Source organism: Myzus persicae, unplaced genomic scaffold (assembly GCF_001856785.1).
Source record: "Myzus persicae strain clone G006 unplaced genomic scaffold, MPER_G0061.0, whole genome shotgun sequence".
In the NCBI taxonomy this organism is placed as follows: Eukaryota; Metazoa; Arthropoda; class Insecta; order Hemiptera; family Aphididae; genus Myzus; species Myzus persicae.
This window is the reverse complement of record NW_019103878.1, coordinates 37,416-59,481: the sequence shown is the minus strand read 5'-3', so window position 1 is coordinate 59,481 and position 22,066 is coordinate 37,416. Positions and strand designations below refer to the sequence as shown.

The window sequence follows — 22,066 nt, the reverse complement described above, 5'->3', positions numbered from 1 at the left end:
TAAAACGACTATTAATATAAATATATGTTAGGTAGTTAGGTTGGTCGTTGCCCGCTGGTACACAATTTAGAAATCTATATAACCAGGAGCGGATTCACAGTTGGGAATTATTGGTTAATAATCACATATATATCTTATAATAATAAATAATCAATTTCAAAGTAATCAATGGTTATTATAAATTACTGAATTAATTGTATTTCCAAAAACTCACCTTGGTCCTCATGATCTTCTTTTAAAACAAAAACTCCCCGATGTGTAATGCAACATTATTGTTAAATATTAACTACTTAATATAATATAGTATAATATATAATCAATAAAATATTAACTTGTTTTTTAGAAAATTGAACAGAGGATAAAATACTATTATTTCCTTTTACAGATTTTTCTTTTTCTTTCACGATTCTTCTCGCTCCACCTCAGAGATGAGTTTTTTTTAAGGTGGCTGACACAGTTCTAATAGTTCCATACTTTGGAGATCAAATTTAAAATTTACAACTGTTTATAATTTAGAAAATAACTATTTATTAAAACTACCAAATACAATTTACATAATCAAAACACTTCTGTCATTCGCAGTGTCGGCGCTAGGTATTGCGGGGCACTTAGACAAAGTATTAGCCATTAGGTACCCCAGAAAAAAATATTGTTTTTCTTCGAATTTTAAACATTAAAAATAATAATATTATGGTATTTTTATCCTTTTTTTATTATAATGTGTTAACACAAAATTATTTACAAATAATAAAATAATAACTAATTAGGTACATACAACAACATTATTATATAATTGAAGTCAGAACATATGAATTTTAGATACCTAATTAAATAAATATTTTAAGAATATAGCTCTTGCCCCTTCTATAATACTGCCATACGGGCATACGGAAATAGGCGGAAAGCATTTCAAAATAAAGAACAGAGAAACAATAACTATAGAGATTATAAATATTTATTGTAGGGACCCTATCCGACGGGTATCGTCAAAATATTACTCTTTCGACGTATCGATAACGATTTAGTTTGTAGATAACTTTATCGGCTAAATTTAGATATCGTTTTCCAAATAACTGGTGATGGGAATAATGTATAGTATAATACATAATGTGTGATTTGTAGTATAGAATAATTTATAATACATTTATAGATTTATAATTTGTTTATGTAAGTTATTACGTAAAATGTCAAGGTTATGGTATTAAGATGATAATTAAAAATCGCTGGCCCTTTGACAAGTGAGGGGCCCTGGACATATGTCCCATTTGTCCACCCCTAGCGCCGGCACTGGCCATTCGTGATGGACGTGCAACGATGACAATATTATGGACTATGGTAACATTGGCTATTTGTTGACAATTAACTTTTGACTTAAATAGTTAATTTTGATTGTATGGCAATCTGGATTATCATATCATTATGCGGTAGAGAGACAGCGAGATATTATAGAAATAGTCAAAGAATTATTATTATTCGACTACGGATTTAGGCCAGATTTGAGATTATATGTAAATAGTTTCATTAGTTCTGTTCTGGAAACGCGCATGTTGCAATCGGCCGCGGCATACACAATTTTGTACATTATTACTAGTACCATTATATCAATAGACCCATTAATATAATATATATATATAATTATAATATATTTTATATAATTTGCTATTTAGCGATTAGACTTATTTTCAATTTGTAAATATTATCATCTAATTTTATCGGCGCAGGGGTGGTATGGATGATAAGTCGTACATAGTAAAATATGATTAATTCAACTTTCTACAAAAACGATATAATATAACACAGGTTATGAACTAAGAAAATGTAAATTAATTTTTTATTTGTGAAGTAAATCCAAAGGGTCCAACGGCCCAAGTGTCTAACTACCCATGAACCCATGATCTGAAAAGAAGCAAATTCACCAAGAGGCCAACTTGGTCAGGAAATATTAACCGTGGGTCAGCTGACCCCCCCCCTAGATCCGGCCGTGTATAACATTTGTAAATTCCAATTAAAATATATGATGCTTCTGACAATCATGCTTAACCTATAAGAAGATTTGAGTAGTAAAAAGAAACAAAATTATTTATTGGTAATACCTAGGTCTTAAAAAATAATATTTAGAAAGAAATAAGTGTTGAATATGTTGGCATGTTATGCCATATGCCAAGTGTAAACTATTTTTCAATGATGTTTTCGGTGTCTAAACACATAAGAAGTCAACCAATACGTTATACCATTGATTTTAAAATATAAATATTTCAATGGTATCATTAAATCAATGGTTATACATTGTGCTCACTGCATGTACAATAGCCTGAAATAAAATAGTAAATTAAGGATATAAGTTTGTATGATACTAAAGATATTGTAGATATTAAGAAAAAAAAATTATTAGTTAAGACTTACCTATATTTTTTTGTTATTTTTTGTTTTGTATAAATATTATCAATATTAATGATCACGGAATATGGCTGTAGGATCATAATCATAAATATATTATTAGGTATTTCTGATCAATCACATTTTGTTAAGTATTGAACCAGTTGATTGTTCAATGCTTATCATATAAAGCAGTGAGAATTAAAAACTTATACGGGATATAATAGTCACAAACCAAATAAAAATAATAATATATTAATTACAATTTTTTATGTTTTGTTAAATGATAAACAAAATAATCAGGAATTATAATATTATGATTTTATGACAAATTAACCCATAATAATATTACATATTTTATAAGAATTCAATAAAAAGTTTTATATTAAATATCAAAAACTATCTAGTCCTTCAAAATAACAATTTTTTTAAAATTCAATTAATTTTGACGAGATTGTTTACTTGCATAATATATATTTATTACAAGTATAATAACATTTATAGAAATGTTAGAATTATTTTAAAAGTATAATTGAGCAACAACCAGAGCTCACGTTTTCCAATGGTTAATTTATGGTTATAGAGTATAAAGCAATAATTATTTCAAAGTGTATTGTAATTTGTAACATACTTCAGTATGTAAAATATTATTTAATTATTTAATAGATAAAAAAGCCATAAAGGTGCGTATGTATTAAATACCAATGCCATAATTGTAAGTCCAAATAGATTTAAGGAATTACTAATAATAAAACAAAAACTAATATTAGCACTAGCAATCAAAGATAAAATTGTTTGAACATATTATCTGAAATCAATTAAAAACCCATACATCAATAATATTATTATGAATTAAATGGATGAGCAATAAAATTATTGGTAAATGTGGATGTAAAATAGCAACTTATTTGGAAGTACACATATATTTTAAGTCTTAACTAAATATTTTCAATTACTTTAAATATGTGAACTGCATTTTATATATCAAGAAATAATATAAATAAACTTGAAACCAGATATTCTTTATACATTATAACAAATGATTTTGTTTAATCTCATTTATGAACATAAAAATAAAATAAAGCTTGTAAATAGTTTATTTGCCACATTTATTTAGATTTAAAGCTATAATATGCTTATGCTGCAAGTGTATATAAAATAATACATAAGTTAAGAAGTACATTAATATTATTTGTTGAATAAATACTTTCAAGTATTTATATATTTTAATAATTTAGTTTATTAATTATTTGAGTACAATTTTTTTTGTGTATTTAGATGAATGTAAATTTAACATAAAAATAACTAAATAGGAAACATTATTATTAATATCAACAGTTTTGTCATATAAATAAAATTATTAATGAAATGCATTTTGAAATATATTCATTCCATTATATTGAACGTAATGAATAATTCATCAAATCAATTTCATATATTTTGTACGATAAGCTTAACTTTATTTCAAAATTCACATTTTATGAGGAACTTATTCCAATCATCTAATAATAAAAGTAGAATTAAATCTGTACTCCATATTGTCCTCAAGGTAAAGAGCAATAGTTAAACTTAATAACATTCACTTTTTAATGTCTTTTTTAATGTCTTTTAATTTTTTTTACATTTATCACAATTGAATTCTGATGAAGAAATATTTGTTATGTAGTTTTAGAAAAACCTTTATGATAAAATATTTATTAGCTACACACAACTAAGTATGCAATTTACATATTGTTCTAATAACTTTGAAGACAAGGTGAACGATAATAATATGTAAGCTTATTTCTCCTTTATTTGCGTATCTTCCATGATCCTGTACGGTATCTAAGCCATATTGCTAATACATCAAAACCCATTTCCAGCCAACTCCACACAGGGACTATTTTGGAGCCTAAATAAAATGAACAAATTAATATCTTTACAATGAAAAATTTCTATAGTATATTGTATTACCTTCAATCTCTGTCCAATGAACTGGTACTTCAGCTAATTGAAATTTCAATTTTTCAGCTATGTATAACATTTCTACATCAAAAGCCCTAATAAATTTCATAGCAAAAGTAAGTAAAAAAAATAAATAATAATAGTTAAGCGTATATAAGTGTTATTGGAAATATATTATATTAGTTATATATACCATCCATCAACATGTATATTATTAAATAAGATTCTTGCAGCTGGCCGAGTGAATAGCTTGAAGCCACATTGTGTATCTTTGATAGTACGTACACCAAATACCCAGACATGCAAATGAAAGCACATCATCAAGAAAGTACGGAATATACTTCTTTGAGCCTTAGATTCTGATTCTAAGTGGGCACGTGAGCCACACACAACCGCATAAATCGTTTTAGCGCAATCAGTAATATCATCTAGTTAAATCAAAAAATAAATAAAGTATTAAATTTAAGTTTAAATATTCCTTATGTAAATTAAGACTGTGATGAAATTCGCGATAGGTACACAAATATATCTAAGACAAGAAAAATTTAATAAGCTAACAGGAATTTAGTTTTTGGATAAGATAAAACCAAATGATTGGTTCAATAACCAATAACCTAGTTAAATTTAAAATGTTAGTGTTTAAGTATAAAATCTGTCATTTAACACACTGCTTAAGTTTAAGTATTCATATGAAAATAAAATAATTCTTTATTTAGAAGTTTTATAGAATAACTAGTTGTTAAAGTGTAGTAATTAATTAAATATAATAGTATTGTGGATGCGAATTGAGTCAAGAGGGATGTTCATATGTTATATGTATCAATGCATACCGACAAGAGTTGAAGTACTATCTTGATATGTGTATCATTGTTATTATTAAATATAACAATCAATTTAATCTATGTACCTGTTATTTTTAACATAAGCAACACAAAATAGTCCACACACCACAGAAATATAATTTTATCTTAACGAGTTTTGCAAGAAATTTATAAAATATCTATAGTCAGTTTAGAGAAAGAATATGTTGATTCTGTACATCCCATGACAGGGTGTCACTTGGGGACAAGCAGAAGAACCAATTTTTGTCTAACTGCAGCATGATATCTTACTGGAAAGAGTGTAGTCAAATAATAAATTATATGGTCTATCGTCTTAATTTGGTTAGTGTATTAAGTATCCAGATAAATCATGAATTACATAATTTCATACTTTAACGCTAACATAATATAATCATATATAATCGATAACCTAGCAAACCATTCAGACAGATATTCAATTTTTTATTTGGTTTTTCGAATTTCTTTTTATATTTGTATTTTAAGTTTAATTCATGTTTATAAATCTAATTTATACCCTAATTACTTATAAATTTCGATTTGTACTTTATTTTATACCTATCTTGTCAAAATTATATGTCGGGCATGAATTACAAAAATAAAATAATGGAAAAGCTTTTTATATTTTAATTATGTTCTATTCATTATGCCTTAAATATTTTATTTTGAGTAGCAAAACCTTATTTTTCAGTTTTCTTCAAAATGCCTACTTAAATATGCATAAGATCTTTTTTTATTACTTAAGAAAATATTCCTATATGTAGGGTATAAATATGTTTTTAGTTGCCTAAGTACAAAATATCTCGTAATGCCTTATAATTACCTGCTGCCAAAAAGTGTAATACTGTTTCTAATTTTTCTATATCTTGGAACTTTGTAGCACCATCAGCATCAGCAAATAACAAAGTACGTCCCCGTGCACTTTGCATTCCCTGTGTGAAATATAAGTTGTTAAATTGATATTTGTTGTATCATTAATTAGCAAAAATTCAATAATTCTACTCACCAAGCAAACAGCACCTCCCTTTCCACGATTTTTGTATAATTTTAATAGGCGTACACGATCAGAACCATATTGTTGCATATATTCTATGACAATATCACATGTTCCGTCAGTACTCCCATCACTAACAACGATCACTTCAAAAGACCATTTTCGACCGGCATCAGTCAAGAAATGTAAACATGAATCGAGCATAGGCCTTACTAAACACAAAAGTTTTAGAACAGATAAAATCAATAGGTAGATAAATCTGTCATACTCCTGTCTTGTTCGTTGTACGCAGGCACAATGATCGACAAATCCAACGTGCATTCGTCCCCCAGACTGGGAAACGGCACTTGTCTGGCATTTTCGTCCATGAAATGTTTTTCATTGTCAGTCCTATGCTTATACGCGTAAGGAGAGTCTTTAAAGTACAACATCCAAAACACTAACGTCGTCAACAGCACCTGAAACACGGGGGACGTTTAATGTGAGAACGAACGAAAAACGCGACTACTCACTATGACGGCGAGAATTCCTTGCACTGGAAGTGACAACAAGCCACACATACAAAACATCGTCGACGAACCAATGCAATTTATTAATTATTATCGCAATCCCCGCCGTTAATACGTACACGTCATGTCAATGTGTACGAGGTGCAAAGGTGAATGCTTGAAAAGTCGATAAAACTACAGACAAGATCAGGAATACGTTAGCAACAAAAACGAGATGACGGTGAAGCAACAAAAAAGAGCTGACGGTGATGCGACGCCGCGGCGGACGTTATCAGTCGGCTGTCGAATTGTATTCCTTATCGTTATGGGGGTAAGAAAGACACGTACAAATAGGTAGTCGCCTTATCAGTAGTAACGTTTGATTATTGTTTTTTTTTCTTTTTTTTATTATGCCATACGTATAATATAGTTAATGTTTGCTGATAACAGTTTTATATTTTACCGATTAAAATTTTTAATTTATTGCTCAGAATAATATACATATTATGCTACCTATATGATTTGTCGTACTTTAATTTAAATATACACTCACACACATTTGCAGATGACGACTGCACAAATGTGTTGGGACAACACCGAAATGAGTAACAAAAATAATAATTTACGTTTTTAAACTCAAAAGTTTACCACGTATCCTTTACCTAGATGTTATATTTTGAAAGCAAAAAAATGAAATGTTCAGTTCATTTCTCATTGATAATTTTACTGCTCATACGACGCGGTTCGTGTTCACGTCATTATGATAGACACCGTCTATTACAGTTGAGGTGTGACTTAAGGATTTCATAAATTTTGTTCCAGTCAATAGAAAAATTTAATTTTGTTTTTGTTTTATGAAGATCGGAAGTGAAAGAAATGTTTGAACATGCATATCACGGCTACATGAAATATGCTTATCCTTATGATGAGTTACGACCATTGACGTGTGATGGTGTGGACACTTGGGGCAGGTACATATTACATACTTTCTTCAGAGTCATTTCAATAATTTATATATAAAAAACACGTTATGACTTGTTTATAGCTATTCATTATCTTTGATTGATGCCCTAGACACTCTAGTTGTAATGGGATTACATGATGAATTTAATAAGGCAGTTGACTACATAAAATATAATGTTTCTTTTGATGCTGATATTAATGTATCAGTTTTTGAGACAAACATAAGAGTTGTTGGTGGACTGCTAAGTGCCCATATGTTATCTCATAGGTATGATATATTTTTTTTAAAACTCAACATAAATTACAATACATTTATTATAGATACTGGGCATAACTAAATATAATTATTTCTATTGTTATGAATGTTCTTTGTTCTTAGAGCCACTACAGAATTAGAAATTGGATGGCCGTGTAATGGACCACTGTTACGTATGGCTGAAGATGTAGCTAGAAGACTATTGCCAGCATTTGATACCCCTACTGGTATGCCTTATGGAACAGTTAATCTTCGATCTGGTGTACCCGAAGGCGAAACAACTGTAACTTGTACAGCAGGAGTTGGTACATTCATATTAGAATTTGGAACTCTGTCCCGACTAACTGGTGATTTTATATTTGAACAGGTAAATCATAAATAACATAAGCTTACCATAATATTATTCAGCAACATTTAATGTGGACAAGGCTCCCTTGATAATTACCTACTATACCCCTGAGTGCCGAAACTCACAGGTTGAAAACCCCTGAAAAAATGAATAATTTTATTTCCAAGGTTTGAGTACAAAAAATAGTAAAATAATGATATTAAAAAATGGTAAGAAAAAAGTTATTGACAATAACAACCCCGTAGGATATTAAGTAATTTGAAATTTATTTTTTGGAAAAAACTATTTTAAGATTTTAGACAAATTCACAAAATATTTAAGTTTAAATGTTAAGTTCCTGTGAAACATTTATTCAAACATATTAAACATTTAAATATTATTGTAAAATCTAAGTTTTTTTTACCACATAATTTTAAGGCATTACATTTTCAATACATATATTTAAAACCATTATATTTATTAATATTTGTTTCATAACTAAATTGTAAAATGATTATTATTTATCCTTGTCAATGTTAATGAAGTGTTAGCAGTTTGATCCAACTTCCAATTCGGATTTCATATATATAAATAAATTGCACCGTATAATCCTTCTACTAAGTAATAAATAATTTTTTAAAATAAATAATAGCCTAATCAATCATTAAATGCATAGTAGATAAACTTCATTATATTTCAATTGAAAATTAATTTACATACAAAGTAAGGAAGTATATAAATAATTATGGACATAAATAGAATACTTATTTGCGCAACTAATATGTAATTTACTATATTATACATTTATACTGCATAGTATCAGAGATCTTCATTATTATTTTTAATTCTCAATATTGATAACTCCTAGCATGTAGGAGAAAATATACGTCATAATATACAATTGATTTATTATATGTTAAATCAATTATATATAATTATATAATTATATAATTATATATCTATTAATATACAGTGTAAGTTATAAGCTATTGCCTATGAAAGAATTCTTAAAATAGATACATCTAAAATATATCTTATATAAAAAGGAATTTATTTAAATATTTTGTACAAAATACTTTCTTTTTTTTAAAACATATTTATTAATTTGTACAATCTGTAACAGAAATTTACAATAAGCACAACGGATAGTTACATAATTGGTCATTTAATGGCTTGGTTGAAGAAGCTATTCAGTAATAGCACATCATGGCGAGTTAGTATAAAATACTAAATAAAAATTTGATGTTATAAGAAAAAATAAAAAAATAAATTACAGTTAATTGTATTAATTTAAATTATTACAAATACATAGTAGATCAGTGTTCGGAACATTCACTAAAAAAATGAATTTGTTCAATTTGTTGACAGTACTTAAAAAAGAACTCATTCACATTCGTTTTTTAAATGAATCCGTTCTCGTTCATTGAAAAAATTAATGCATTCACTTGGTCGTTCATTGAATTTTTAAATATTTTTACAATCAGAATTTAAGCATATATTTATTAAATGGCAAATAAATTGAGCCCTTTTAGTATCGTTTGAATTCATTAAAATAAAATCTCAATCTCGCTAACGTTCAATTTAATAAAAAAGAGTGACGTTCACGTATTGTTCACTTACTATGAATGTGAACATGTGAACGGGCATTCATGAACGACATTCTTTCCAAACACTTTTGTAGATTAGTTATGTCTTAAAACTATTATTAAACCATTTCAACTCAAATTCCTACGTGTATGACCATACTGGATAAATACAATTAATGGCTCTATTTTATACATATTTTCCATAAATTAAAACAAACTAGTAATAAAAAAAAATGAATGACAGTTCAACCATTTAAAATATAAATGAGTTAACACTTGAAATGTTATTAAAATGTGATAATATTCACTGGTCACGTTGTTAGTGACTAATTAAAGTTGGAATATTAAAAAAACTCATTAGTTATGTATTTAAGTTACTTAAGAAATATAGCAACTTAGAATATAAATTTGCTGATTAAAATACCAACAACTAAGTTACTAAAAAGTCAGAAAAAGTTAGGTATTACAAAAACATAATTTTTATGTGTATATAATACTAGAATTAAATTATAATAAATATGATCCAATGATAAAATATTTTAAACATGTATGGTATTAAATTAGTTTGCATAAAATATTGGGTAAAATTTTATAAAAGTGTTTGTTCAAAATTTTGAATTTTTTGAATTTGACAAATTTTTTCAATTATTTAAGAATTATTTATAATTAATAAAGCTTTTGAATAACTTTATGATTTTTTAAAAAATAACTAGTTAAACCAAGCTATTAAACAATGTAACTAGTTAAGTCAGATGTTACCAAAAAAAGTTTTTTCCAACTTTCTAACTAGTTAGTGTACAGCATTGACAATGTGACATAAAACTGTAATACAATAGGTATATTGTTAATACATATTTCAATATGTCAATTTTATAGTTATTTGTTAAATAATTTTTAAAATTGTACTTTATTATTCAGGGATAGTTCCAAAGTTAGGGAACTATGGGTCTATCCAATTCAGTAGGCCACTTATTATGGCTGAAATTGGATTAGAATAGACCTTGTAATAAAAAAATACAATATCATCAAAAAATTTCTTTGAATCAGGATATTACAACATCATAACATTTTTAACTGATATGAATCAAACATGTATACATATTTATTTGCGTTCAAAAAATATGATTTAAATTATTTAAATTTGATAATTGTTGTTTATAAATGATATATCAGACCAAAATGGCACAGTGAAATGTTTTTCACAGTATGAAGGTGCATACAATTAATAAGTATATTTACAATTATTTTAAGTTCTTAGTCTGGTTATTAGTAATAAGTAATAACTTATGACTTATTTTAATTGCATACACATTTCTTAAAATTATTAAAATTTCAACAATTTCAATACCTAATTATTTATTTATTTAAAAATAAATAAAAATAATTATTACATTTATAATGTTGTTAGGAATTTCCTGATATTAATGTGCATAAAAAAACTTTGCCCGCTCCATTTTAATAACTATCTGTCTTCATTCTTAGCTATATTAATATTATAATGTCATCTTAATGACAGTTGGGTAGCACATATTATTTTTTTAAAACAGTCACTTCTATTTCTCGGTCAGTAGCATTTTGACAACACTTCAAGGGGAGAAGCGTGATCATAGTAGGTACCATGGCAATAAAAAGAAATAGTTTTTTATAACCTTGTTGTGTGGTATTGCAAGTAAGGGAGGGGAATGAAAAATATTAGTTAATTATTTTCCTAATTATGTATGTTTTTTTTTACAATATGAACATTAGACAAGTTAGATAGGTGAAATATTTCAGATTTTTATCAAACATTAAGATAAACTATCAGAGGCACAGTAAAAACACATTTTCTAATATGATGCAGAAATACAGTTAAAAATTAATACCTATTGCAATTATGAAATGTCATGTCATAAATACGTATTCAATTTACCTTTGAAATAAAAAATAATTTGTAAAGTTTATAATTGCACATCTCAAAAAGATCTTATTTGAAAATAACTCAACTTGATGAGTTTTGAATGTTAAATAGAATAGAAATAAAATTTATATTTTAATCAGAACTTATTTGTTTGTGATTCACGTCAAATTTTTCTAAAAAATAAAAGTAATATTTACAAATCTAAAAGAAATAAATTATAAGCTTAACTAAACAAGATTTGATTAAACAGATAAAGTTAATTTGTAAGAAAAAACATATTTTCTTTACATATTTATCTCCGAACTATTTCTGATGAACTACTGGAATGATATGTAAATAAACTATACTTAGCTCTTATAATAAACTACAAGGTGAAAAAATGATTAATTTGTTTTCACCTAATTTATTATAATATAATTACTAAGGTTTTGAAAAGCAGAACTTAATGCACTTAAAAATAGTATATTTGTGTTTACTTATGTGCTCAAAACAGTTCAATTATGCTTTAAAAATATTCACTTATTTTTTTAAACCTAATTTCATAAATAAAAAATAGTTTTATATTTTATAATTTTCACTAAATATTTAATAATAAAAACTGAAAATTGAATGTCAAATAGGAATGTGAAAAACAAGATACAATAATACCTAGTGAAAATCTCAAAATGTATATATGTTACGGTCAATGTGGTCCTGCCCGGGCAATGTAAACCGTTTTTTTTAACCAACTAATATTTTTTTTATTATTATTACCTATATACAGTATTGATTATTTTTTAAAACAATCATTATTAATTGTATTCATGTATCATAGTACAATAAACTATGAATTTTTTGAAAAACTGGGTATAAACTTATTTTTGTTACTTATCATACTGCCTATTTAAAAATCAAGTGTAGAAAAGCAGAAAGACTATGTATTTCCAAGTGACATGCTTCTAAATCGTGTTCAAATAAATAGGTAATAATAAAATTATAATACTTGTTAATTTTTTTTTGTTATTCAATCAAAATATTGGTAATATTATGGTACATGAATAAAATTAATAATGATTGTTTTGAAAAAGATTAATACTACAAATAAGTAATGATTATAATTTATAATAATAATAAAAAATAATATTGGTCGGTTAAAAAAAAAATTTGTGTTTACATTGCCCGTAACATATACGTTACTATATATTTTTATTTTGTTACCTGGTTTTAAAATTTTAAAATTTTATTTCCAAATTGTATATCCTAAAATTGTTAAAATTAAAGAATATGCTCTTAAAACCACCGTCCACCAATTCGCTAAATATGTAAAAATATGCACTATACACTTAAAATATTTTTAGTAGTTTAAGTAGTAGTTGCATGAAAATATTTTTAAGCTTACTTAGCAATAAATCAAACAGCCCCAAAAAACAAGCAAATGCAAAAACATCCAAACTTTAATTTTTAATGCTACATTCTTTGTTTTTGATGTAGAATAGTGTTTAAAGTAGGAAGATTATATATCTCAATGAAATCCAAGCCTATGATTGTACTTAAATAATAAAGAATACCTTTTTTTAATTAAGTAGCTATAAGCTAACAGAAGAAAATATTAGGAACATTTTTTTCTTTTAAAAAAATCAAACAATTTTAAATACTGTTAAAATATTATTATTTTAGACCTCTTATTATAGCCGTTTTCATATATTAATTATTAAAACACACTTGTCTAACATTCTAAGTCAAACAGTGGTCTAAAATGTCCACAAATGGTTTTTCTTTTGATTATTTTAAACATTAAAACTGTAAGTGATATTTTATTATTTGATAGGTAGCTTTAAAAGCTCTTCATTCGTTGTTCAACCATAGATCTAAAATGGGATTAATGGGTAATCATTTGGACGTGGCCTCTGGATTATGGATTGCACATGATTCAGGCATTGGTGGTGGGATTGATTCATATTTTGAGTACTTAGTTAAAGGCTCTCTGCTATTTAATCTGCCTCATCTAAGAAGCATGTTTGATGAGTTAAGAAAGCCTATTGATAAGTACTCAGCAACTTCTACAGGGTGGTATTTTTGGGTGAACATGCAAAAGGGCCAAGTAACAATGCCCATATATCAGTCATTAGAATCATATTGGCCAGGGCTTTTAAGTCTAATAGGTAATTATACCTTAAATCATTAATAATTCGGATATTTAGTTTATTGTCATTTTATAATTTAAACTCTACTAAAGATTTGCTTTGATTTTATTATTTTAATTGCCCCATGTTAAACTCTTATGATATTTTTAACATATGCTATTATTTTAGGTGATATAGATATTGCCATGAAATCGATGTCAAATTATCATGATGTACTTAAACTATATGGTTTTACTCCTGAAGTTTACAACGTTGTTAATCAAGAGTCCGCCAGAGATTCATTCCCATTACGACCTGAATTAGTGGAGTCTGCCATGTATTTATACAAAGCAACTAGTGGAGACCCCTATTTACTAGACATAGGTAGCGACATTCTACGTTCTATTCAACACAGTAGCCGCACGCGATGCGGATATGCTACGGTAATATATAATGTATTTTATTTTAAATTTTTACTATACTCATGTTTTGTACAGTTGGTTTTGCAACTTTTATTGCTATCAGGTAAATCAAATCTGATCAAATACAATCTAAACAAATCAGACTAATTTTTTAAAGTTTTTCACAACATAATGTAGATAGTTAAAAAAATTTTGCACTAAAATAGATAATAACATTTCTCAAGACTCAAAATGCAAATTTAGGATTTAATGTTTAGGAAAAAAATACTTAAACAATATAAGTAATATCTTTTTTTATGCGTTTGAAATCTATTTGCTGTATTTTTTTAGTAGTACAAATTTATTGTTATCTACTAAAATGGTTATTCAATGATCATTCGTTTGCCCATAAATTTTTTTTACTTATAAGTTCTAAAAGCTTAGATATGCACAGTGGTGTGACATCAGGGGTAAGTACCCCGTGAAATGTTGGCCCACTACTCTGTTCATCTATGCTTTGAATAATTATAATTAATTAACTTATTGTTCAAAATTGGACTTCTATACATCAATTTCCTCTAAAAATTATTCTGGTTTGGAATATGAAATTATAGTACCAAAACATATTTTTCAAAAAACTGTTTGGGTTCTTTGATTAATAGAAATAAGCTGCTAATAAATACTTATAGACTAAATTCATACCTCTGATTGCTTCTAGATATTACTATTAAGTTTGAACATGATTTCAGTAAAGCTTAGACTAGCTTTCAAGCTAAAAACATATTCTTTAAAAGTATCACTTACATCTCCAATACTACTATATACCCTATACCCTTCTAAATACTTCTCATTTCTAAATCATAAAGTCAACATTAATTTTGATCATGATAAAGTAATTCAAATTAAGTTATGGTTTTTTAGCTTAAAGTCATTATTCCAAGTTAATTTGAAGCTGTTTTTTTTGATTAGATGAAATAAAATTGGTTTTTAACGGATATTCAATCTAAAACAAAATAATGTGTCTAGGTATAACAAAAGAATTAATGAATTTAAGGCAAAAATGATACTTTGTAAAACCTTAACTTAAATTATTTATTTAAAATTTTTTATTTTTTAGATTAAAAGTTGCAAGAAACATTCTCTTCAAAATAGGATGGAGTCATTTTTCCTTGCTGAAACAACCAAGTACCTATATTTACTTTTTGACCCTGATAACTTTATACATAATGATGGAAGTCATGGTAAAGTTTGGAAAACAGCTGGTGGCCGTGAATGCATAGTCGATGCAGGTGGATACATTTTTAACACAGGTAAAAACCTTTATTCCTTAATGTTCTAACATTGCCAAACTATGTTTTAGATTCTGAATGTAGTGATAATTATCCTGTAAGAATTGTATAGGTATTTTCTCTAATCTTAGATATTGCAAGTGGTTTTGCAACAAATTTGATCTAGATTGCTTATGATAAGTTAGGATATCAAAAGTATGGAATGCCCATTATTTTTTTTAATAATTTCGAAAAACTAACTAAATAAAGGTGGGAAATAAAAAAATGTATTATACAGGGTGATCTAACAAGTATGCTCACCCCCTTTTTTCTTTAATAATGAAGCTTTTCAAAATCTGATTTTTGGAATCTTTAATATACTCAAATACCATTTTTTTGTTTACTTGAGATTTTTTGTGCCACTTAAGGAGTGTCCGATAGTGGAGGTACAAACTTTTGTTTTTCAAATAATAACCCCAATTTTTTTCTTTAAATTATTTAGCTGATAATTTTTTTGAGAATTTTGATGTATCGAAATCAAAATTTGAATGAGTGGTTTCCTAGTTATTGGACAATTTGTACTAAGGATAATAGTCTATAATTGGGATATGCTTGTTCATTTCTACACATGGAATAAGAAATATAACTAAATAAATCAAGAAGGATTTTACTTGCTATTTACCTAAGTGTTTGGCGAAATAAATATAAAATGACGTATTATTTTATATTACGTGTATAGACTATAGATAACAACGTATACTGAATAAGCACATCCTTCTTCCCTATGATAAACTATATTATCCTTAGCACAAAATGTGTAATAACTAGAAAACTACTCTTTAGAATTAATACATCAAAATTCTCAAAAAAATTATCCGCTAAATAATTTACAGTAAAAAAGTGGGGTTCCCATTTGAAAAACAAAAGTTTATATCGCTGCAGGACACTTCTTACGTGGTACATAAAATCTCAAGAATATGAAAATATGGTCTGAGTATATTTGAAGATTCCAAAAATCAGATTTTGAAAAACTTCATTATTAAAGAAAAAAAGGGGGTGAGCATACTTGTTGGATCACCTTGAATACCTATTTTTGACAAATCGATTTTGATTTTTTATTATTGATTCAGAATGGAATAATTGTGTAGATTTGAATCTTTTCAACATTACATGTATTGTTAGTTATATAAATACGACAAAGTCGGGTTAGTTACTTAATTACACAATTTATAACTGAAGAACGGCTGGACCGATTTTAATGATCTATGATTTGTTGAATTCGTCCCGCCCCGAATAGCTGAATAAGTATTAAAATACATTGGAAATATTTAAGTAGAAAAAATAAACAAAATATTAATCTAAAAAGAAATTATTTTAATAATCGTATTAAAGTCGTATTAAAGTTACGTAATAATATTTGTTTTTTTTGTTCGGAAACGGTTCGCCGTGCATTCTTCGAAAATAAAATCGCGACTTCGGATAACGAAGTAAAACCCTGTAGGAAACGAGTGAGAACGACGGCTGTACATTATCGCGACCAATAATAATCCTAGTTGGCATAACGTATCTGAAAATTATTTTTATAATCGTGCGAATGTCGTCGTCGTCGTTAAGTGCATTACCAAAATCCAATGTAATAATAATATTATTTGGAAAAAAAATTAATTTTGTCGGGGCCCCCGTGAAGGGCCGTTGTACTCTCTACCCGCCCGACGTCCTGAACGAAAAGGACGCACAATCGTCACAGTCGCCGCGGCAGTGAGTTCGCGTTCCTATTGCTGTGGACTGGGGTTGCAAAATTTTGTTTTTTCCACGATTTTGCTTCTTTGATTTATGCAGTTTCATTAAATCTTTATTTTCTTCATAAAGGTGTATTATCCTAATGAACTATATTTAACTTAATACATTTTTTTGTATTTATTTTATTACGTTAGTTAAAATCATAGGTATCACTACATTAATTTACTGCTAGGCGGTACGAAGTTCGCCGGGTCAGCTAGTCTTCCATAAATAATGATATTCTTAAAATATTTATAAATCTCAGTAGTAGTTACTAACTTCTGTTAAGTCTGCAACATTACTATTACTTATAATCAGTTACAAATAATGGAATACCTTGCAGGTCCCCGATAAAAGATTTTTATATACTGATTAAGTCTACTTGCAATTTGCGACTATGTCTAAGCCAAAAGAAATTGTCATCATTAAATGAATGGTATAATGGCAATAAAGTTGCACTAATTACATGTTCAATTAGTATTAGTTTTTGATGGGTTTTGAGTTCTTTGTGAAATTTTAAGTGTGCTTAATTTTTGAAAGCCATATACTTTAGTCAGAATAGTTTTTTTTGATCTCAAATTTAACAAATCCATTACAGAAGATTCAGTGACCAAGGTACAGCTTGTTGTTTGTTGACTTTAAAGGTTAGGTAAAGTTTTTATGAGCTTGTTTATGTTGTTCTTAAAACTATACACCATAATTATTAGATCTACGTAGGTACTCTTTTTTTTTTTGTATTTTATATAATATTTATTTTTTATGATCTATGTAGAGGCTCATCCTATAGATCCCGGAATATTGCACTGTTGTTACGTGGCTGACAACAACCACTGGTCGCATCGTCAACAACCGAAATATCAACGTTTTATGAAATTGTCAATGGAAGCTGACAAAAAAAAAAAAGAATCAATCAATCAAGGTATGTTTGAAAAATAAAAAAACAATTTGAAATACTAATGTTATATTTTTTTGGTTTTGCGTGTATAGTGTATCCACATATTTTTGTTCTGGTTAATTAAATTTTGCCCATCAATTTTTTTTCTAATTTTTGATTACTCATTTCTTTAATTTTTACATTTAATACCATAAAACACCTTTAATGTTTTTGCAATACTTGCGACTTTAAATGATATTCTAATTATTTAGTTTTAGATTCTGATCGGTGCGATGAATGTATTAATTTTACAATGATGTGTGTGTTTTTATTTTTTTTGTGTGTGTGTTTTGGGACAGAAAAAGTGCTTCGACTTTATTTTACAGCATCTTTTCTGGCAGAAAAGTGAATCCATTGGTACTTTAGGGAGCCAAAAGTAGAAAATTCTAAATAATTTTCAAAAGCAGCAGAAAAAATAAACAACAATTTAAGGAAAAACGAGAATTTTTACGCAATACCAGTTTTCGAAAAAATCGATTTTGGTTTTTGGTGTAACTCTAAAAAAAATTACCGTAGATCCATGCAATTTTTCACTGAATGTTTGCGATAGCTTTATCTATATACCATCCAATTTTCAAAATATTTTGACTTGTGATGAACTATTTATAGGCATATGAAGATGTCGACTACTTTTTGTTGTTTTAAACTAATGCCAATAAAAACATTTTTGCTCATTCGAAAGACTTGTAAATATAATACATGGTTTCTCGTAAGTTTTTGTAAGTGCGGGTTAAAAAAAGAGTTGAGAGTAAATCCACAATAATAATTTTTTATGAGCGTTTGAACTTAGAATTTTAACAAAATTTGTAAAAATCACGAAAATAATTAGATCATTTCGAGTTAGAAATTCATAAAAATGTGAATATTATATCTAAGATATACAAATTGAATAAAAGATTCCTTAAAGTTTGCCTACCTTTATCAAAAAAAATGTCTTTCGGAAAGTCAAATAACATTTTTATGAGCGTTTGAAATTGAAATTTTTACATTGGATATTCACTCAATTCCTTATGTGGACATTTTTTTATTTTGTTGCAATTCAAAAATTAATTACTCGGAACATTTGAAATGTACACCATATGTTTATTTCATCAATTTATATCCTTGATAACATTTTCAAAATATTTTGACTCGTTTTAAGCTATATTGACGGACATTTTCAATTTTCATTTTTTGTTCTTTAAATGCCAATAAAATTGTATTGGTTGAGTTAAAGAGCATTCAAATTTAATACAAGATTCTTAAAAAATTGGTACAATATCAGTTGAAAAATATAAAAATACATAGCCACAGTTTTTTTTTATAAGCATTCAAATTTTAACAAAATGTTGAACTTTTATAGTTGCGGAACGAAAATTTAAAACAAAATTGCACACAAGTAGATAATTCTGTACCCAGAAAATCAAAAATATATGTAAACGCAGTTTTTTTTATACTTATTTATGTTCAAATTTGTACGAAATTACATATTTAATAGGTAACCGAGAATAATGACTTAAGTTATTTTGTTGTAATTTAAAAATATTATTCGTGGGTACTTGAAACCTTTAGAGTGTATTATTATATTTTAAATATAATTTTTTGGCTAAAATGAATTTAACCTACTATAGTACTCATGCTTACCTGATTGTAAAATCTATTACATTAATCATAATAATATCATCAAATATACTAAATTACTAAGGAATATTATAGGCCGACTATAGACGGTCTTCGCTTAGAATCGCTTTTCGTATACAATGATTTTATGTCACTGAATTCAAATATCCATTACAGTGACTTGTATTCTACTGTACCTACAGCAGAGCGACATCCTCTCACCTCCTTTTTTAATTTTTAGTTTATTTACAATAATTGAATAATGATTTCTTAAAATACATATTTTCAAGTTTTTAACTAGGTTATATAGTTAAGTAAGATTACATTTTCCAATTTGTTCTGTACTATTATGTTTCCGTAACTATAATTATGAATGACTATAACCGGACAATGTAAACTACCTTTAATTTTGTTAAAACTTTTTGTCTTTTGAACTAAAATCTACGATAGTGGAGAGGCACTTTAACGGCTTAATCGTCTGTTTCTTAATTCTATAAAACATATATATTCGTAAAAACAAATATCAGTATACCATATATTTATGCATATATAAAATCGTATTTTGGACGATATCCTTTGTTTTAATGGATTATGGTACCTGGATTTGTTGTAGCACCCTCTAAGTTCACATACCTAATGTTCGCTTATATAAGAGTCGAGTATAGGCGATTTCATCGATAATGTAACAATGTAGGTAAATTTATAAGGTGATTTGTTGCAAAAAGATCATACAAATATGTAAACTTTTTCTAACTTCGTCTTTTTACTTTTTTTACTCGTTCCAGCAAAAGGCACCCTGATCGGAGAAAACGGCAGCTCGGCAAGTGGTCACGGGTTCACCGTGGACGAGAGCAGCGTCTATTGGACTCAACAGGTGCACGAAGACCAACGGCCGCAGTTCAAAAACGATCATCAAAAACCGGCAGCGACCTCGGACGCGATCTCTGGTAGACCACCGACGATAGATTCGCTACAACCGCCGTCTCCGATACCTCCGCCGTCGTCACGGCCACCGGTGATTTATCGGACGGACGACCAACTGCAGGGCGACGGAAGGCTAGAGGACGATGAAGACGCCTCTGCCGATGACGACCATAGTGGAAACAGGGACGACGGCGGTGACAGTCGGTTCGAATCTACAACCCGACGGAAGGGGAGAGCCATCGAGCCGAACGATTTTCACGATTATGACGACGGTTTTAAAGACCCGACCACCGCCGACCACCGATATCGACAGCCAACATCGGTCGATTACGATCACGATCGCGGCGATAACGACAACGGTGACGATAATAATTGGAAAGCTAAACAGCACCGTCGGACGAGCGAAAAACGCCAACAGGACGACCAGGACGATGATGACGCTTCCACGGCCGGTCCTGACGACGGCGACAACGGTTACCAGATACTCGCGTGCCCCGCTACGAATAACTTTTACACGCATTTCCGATGGTGACGACGAGATGGCGGAAAAGCGCCCTCGCCCGTCTTGGTTGATTTATATTATTTATTATTATTTATTATGATACTGTGTTTATGTTGTTGGACCAAAAAATATAATATCGTTTATAATATTGTTATTTATGCCGCGTTGTTCAATAATATTATTCTAAGCGTGTAATCTGGTAGTACCTACCTGGCTAACTACTTACCTATCTATTCTGAATGCATTGTAATTATTGATTTGTTTGCGAATCTTTTTACTGTATTCAAACACTTGAAAACATTTTTTAATATAATAATTCATATTTTATTATTACCTCCGAGCCGAACGAAAGGCGCGAGTTCTCAAGCAGGTCTTGTACGTTGTGTATTATATAGACCTTTGAATATTTGCGGAGATTAGTTTGATACCCACTTAATACTAATACGATGAGGTTAGGATACGGTTACTCGTAAGTTGTTGTTAATGGAAATTATTGATAGCTAATGCTCATGGTCCACTGGTCGTCAAACAACTGACCAGAAAATTAAAATAGAACTAATAGGTAGTGTTCGCGCCGAACTAAATATATAGCACGTTATGCAATTCTATGCACGGCGGCGGACCATCCTTATCATCTCATTATTCCCGTTACCTCTCATTAATTGTCGTGTGATTTATTATACTATTATTGTCTTATTCTGTGCTAATATTGTAATTATTATAATTATCATTGTTCTTTGTCACCGATTATTTTCTACTCTCTTAGTCTTATTGTAATTATCTGTTATTGTTTTTGTTTTATAATCTTTTATGCGGCCAACACCTTATTATTATTATTATTTTTATTTTGTCTTTTTATTATTGGCGTCGTACTGTCTATCAGCTG

General features: G+C 28.2%; 2 protein-coding genes across 2 annotated transcripts; one reads left to right on the top strand and one right to left on the bottom strand.

The window, feature by feature from the left end:
* Positions 1 to 3,812: 3,812 nt before the first annotated feature.
* On the bottom strand, positions 3,813 to 6,932 carry LOC111035806 (dolichyl-phosphate beta-glucosyltransferase). Its single transcript, XM_022317587.1, has 7 exons — positions 6,666 to 6,932; positions 6,422 to 6,611; positions 6,166 to 6,365; positions 5,983 to 6,091; positions 4,514 to 4,748; positions 4,330 to 4,415; positions 3,813 to 4,267 (listed from the first exon to the last, which is right to left on the bottom strand). Exons 1-7 carry the CDS (start codon positions 6,720 to 6,722, stop codon positions 4,167 to 4,169), a joined length of 978 nt encoding a protein of 325 aa, XP_022173279.1. The 5' UTR covers positions 6,723 to 6,932; the 3' UTR covers positions 3,813 to 4,166.
* A 170-nt stretch (positions 6,933 to 7,102) lies between these two features.
* LOC111035794 (ER degradation-enhancing alpha-mannosidase-like protein 2) lies at positions 7,103 to 21,334 on the top strand. The gene is made up of 9 exons (XM_022317570.1): positions 7,103 to 7,429; positions 7,502 to 7,612; positions 7,687 to 7,872; positions 7,984 to 8,227; positions 13,479 to 13,812; positions 13,963 to 14,216; positions 15,292 to 15,484; positions 17,994 to 18,140; positions 20,540 to 21,334. The coding sequence occupies exons 1-9, from the start codon at positions 7,308 to 7,310 to the stop codon at positions 21,208 to 21,210; spliced, it is 2,262 nt and encodes a 753-aa protein (XP_022173262.1). The 5' UTR covers positions 7,103 to 7,307; the 3' UTR covers positions 21,211 to 21,334.
* The last annotated feature ends 732 nt before the right edge of the window (positions 21,335 to 22,066 follow it).

Bases quoted from the DNA above. Each gene is read 5' to 3' on its own strand.
- LOC111035806 (XM_022317587.1), bottom strand. From the start codon at position 6,722: ATGTTTTGTATGTGTGGCTTGTTGTCACTTCCAGTGCAAGGAATTCTC. The intron at 6,366-6,421 runs GTATGACAGATT...TTTTGTGTTTAG, and splicing joins GTACAACGAACAAGACAGGA to TAAGGCCTATGCTCGATTCA. The intron at 6,092-6,165 runs GTGAGTAGAATT...TATTTCACACAG, and splicing joins AGGGAGGTGCTGTTTGCTTG to GGAATGCAAAGTGCACGGGG.
- LOC111035794 (XM_022317570.1), top strand. From the start codon at position 7,308: ATGTTATATTTTGAAAGCAAAAAAATGAAATGTTCAGTTCATTTCTCA. The intron at 7,430-7,501 runs GTGTGACTTAAG...TGTTTTATGAAG, and splicing joins CACCGTCTATTACAGTTGAG to ATCGGAAGTGAAAGAAATGT. The intron at 7,873-7,983 runs GTATGATATATT...CTTTGTTCTTAG, and splicing joins GCCCATATGTTATCTCATAG to AGCCACTACAGAATTAGAAA.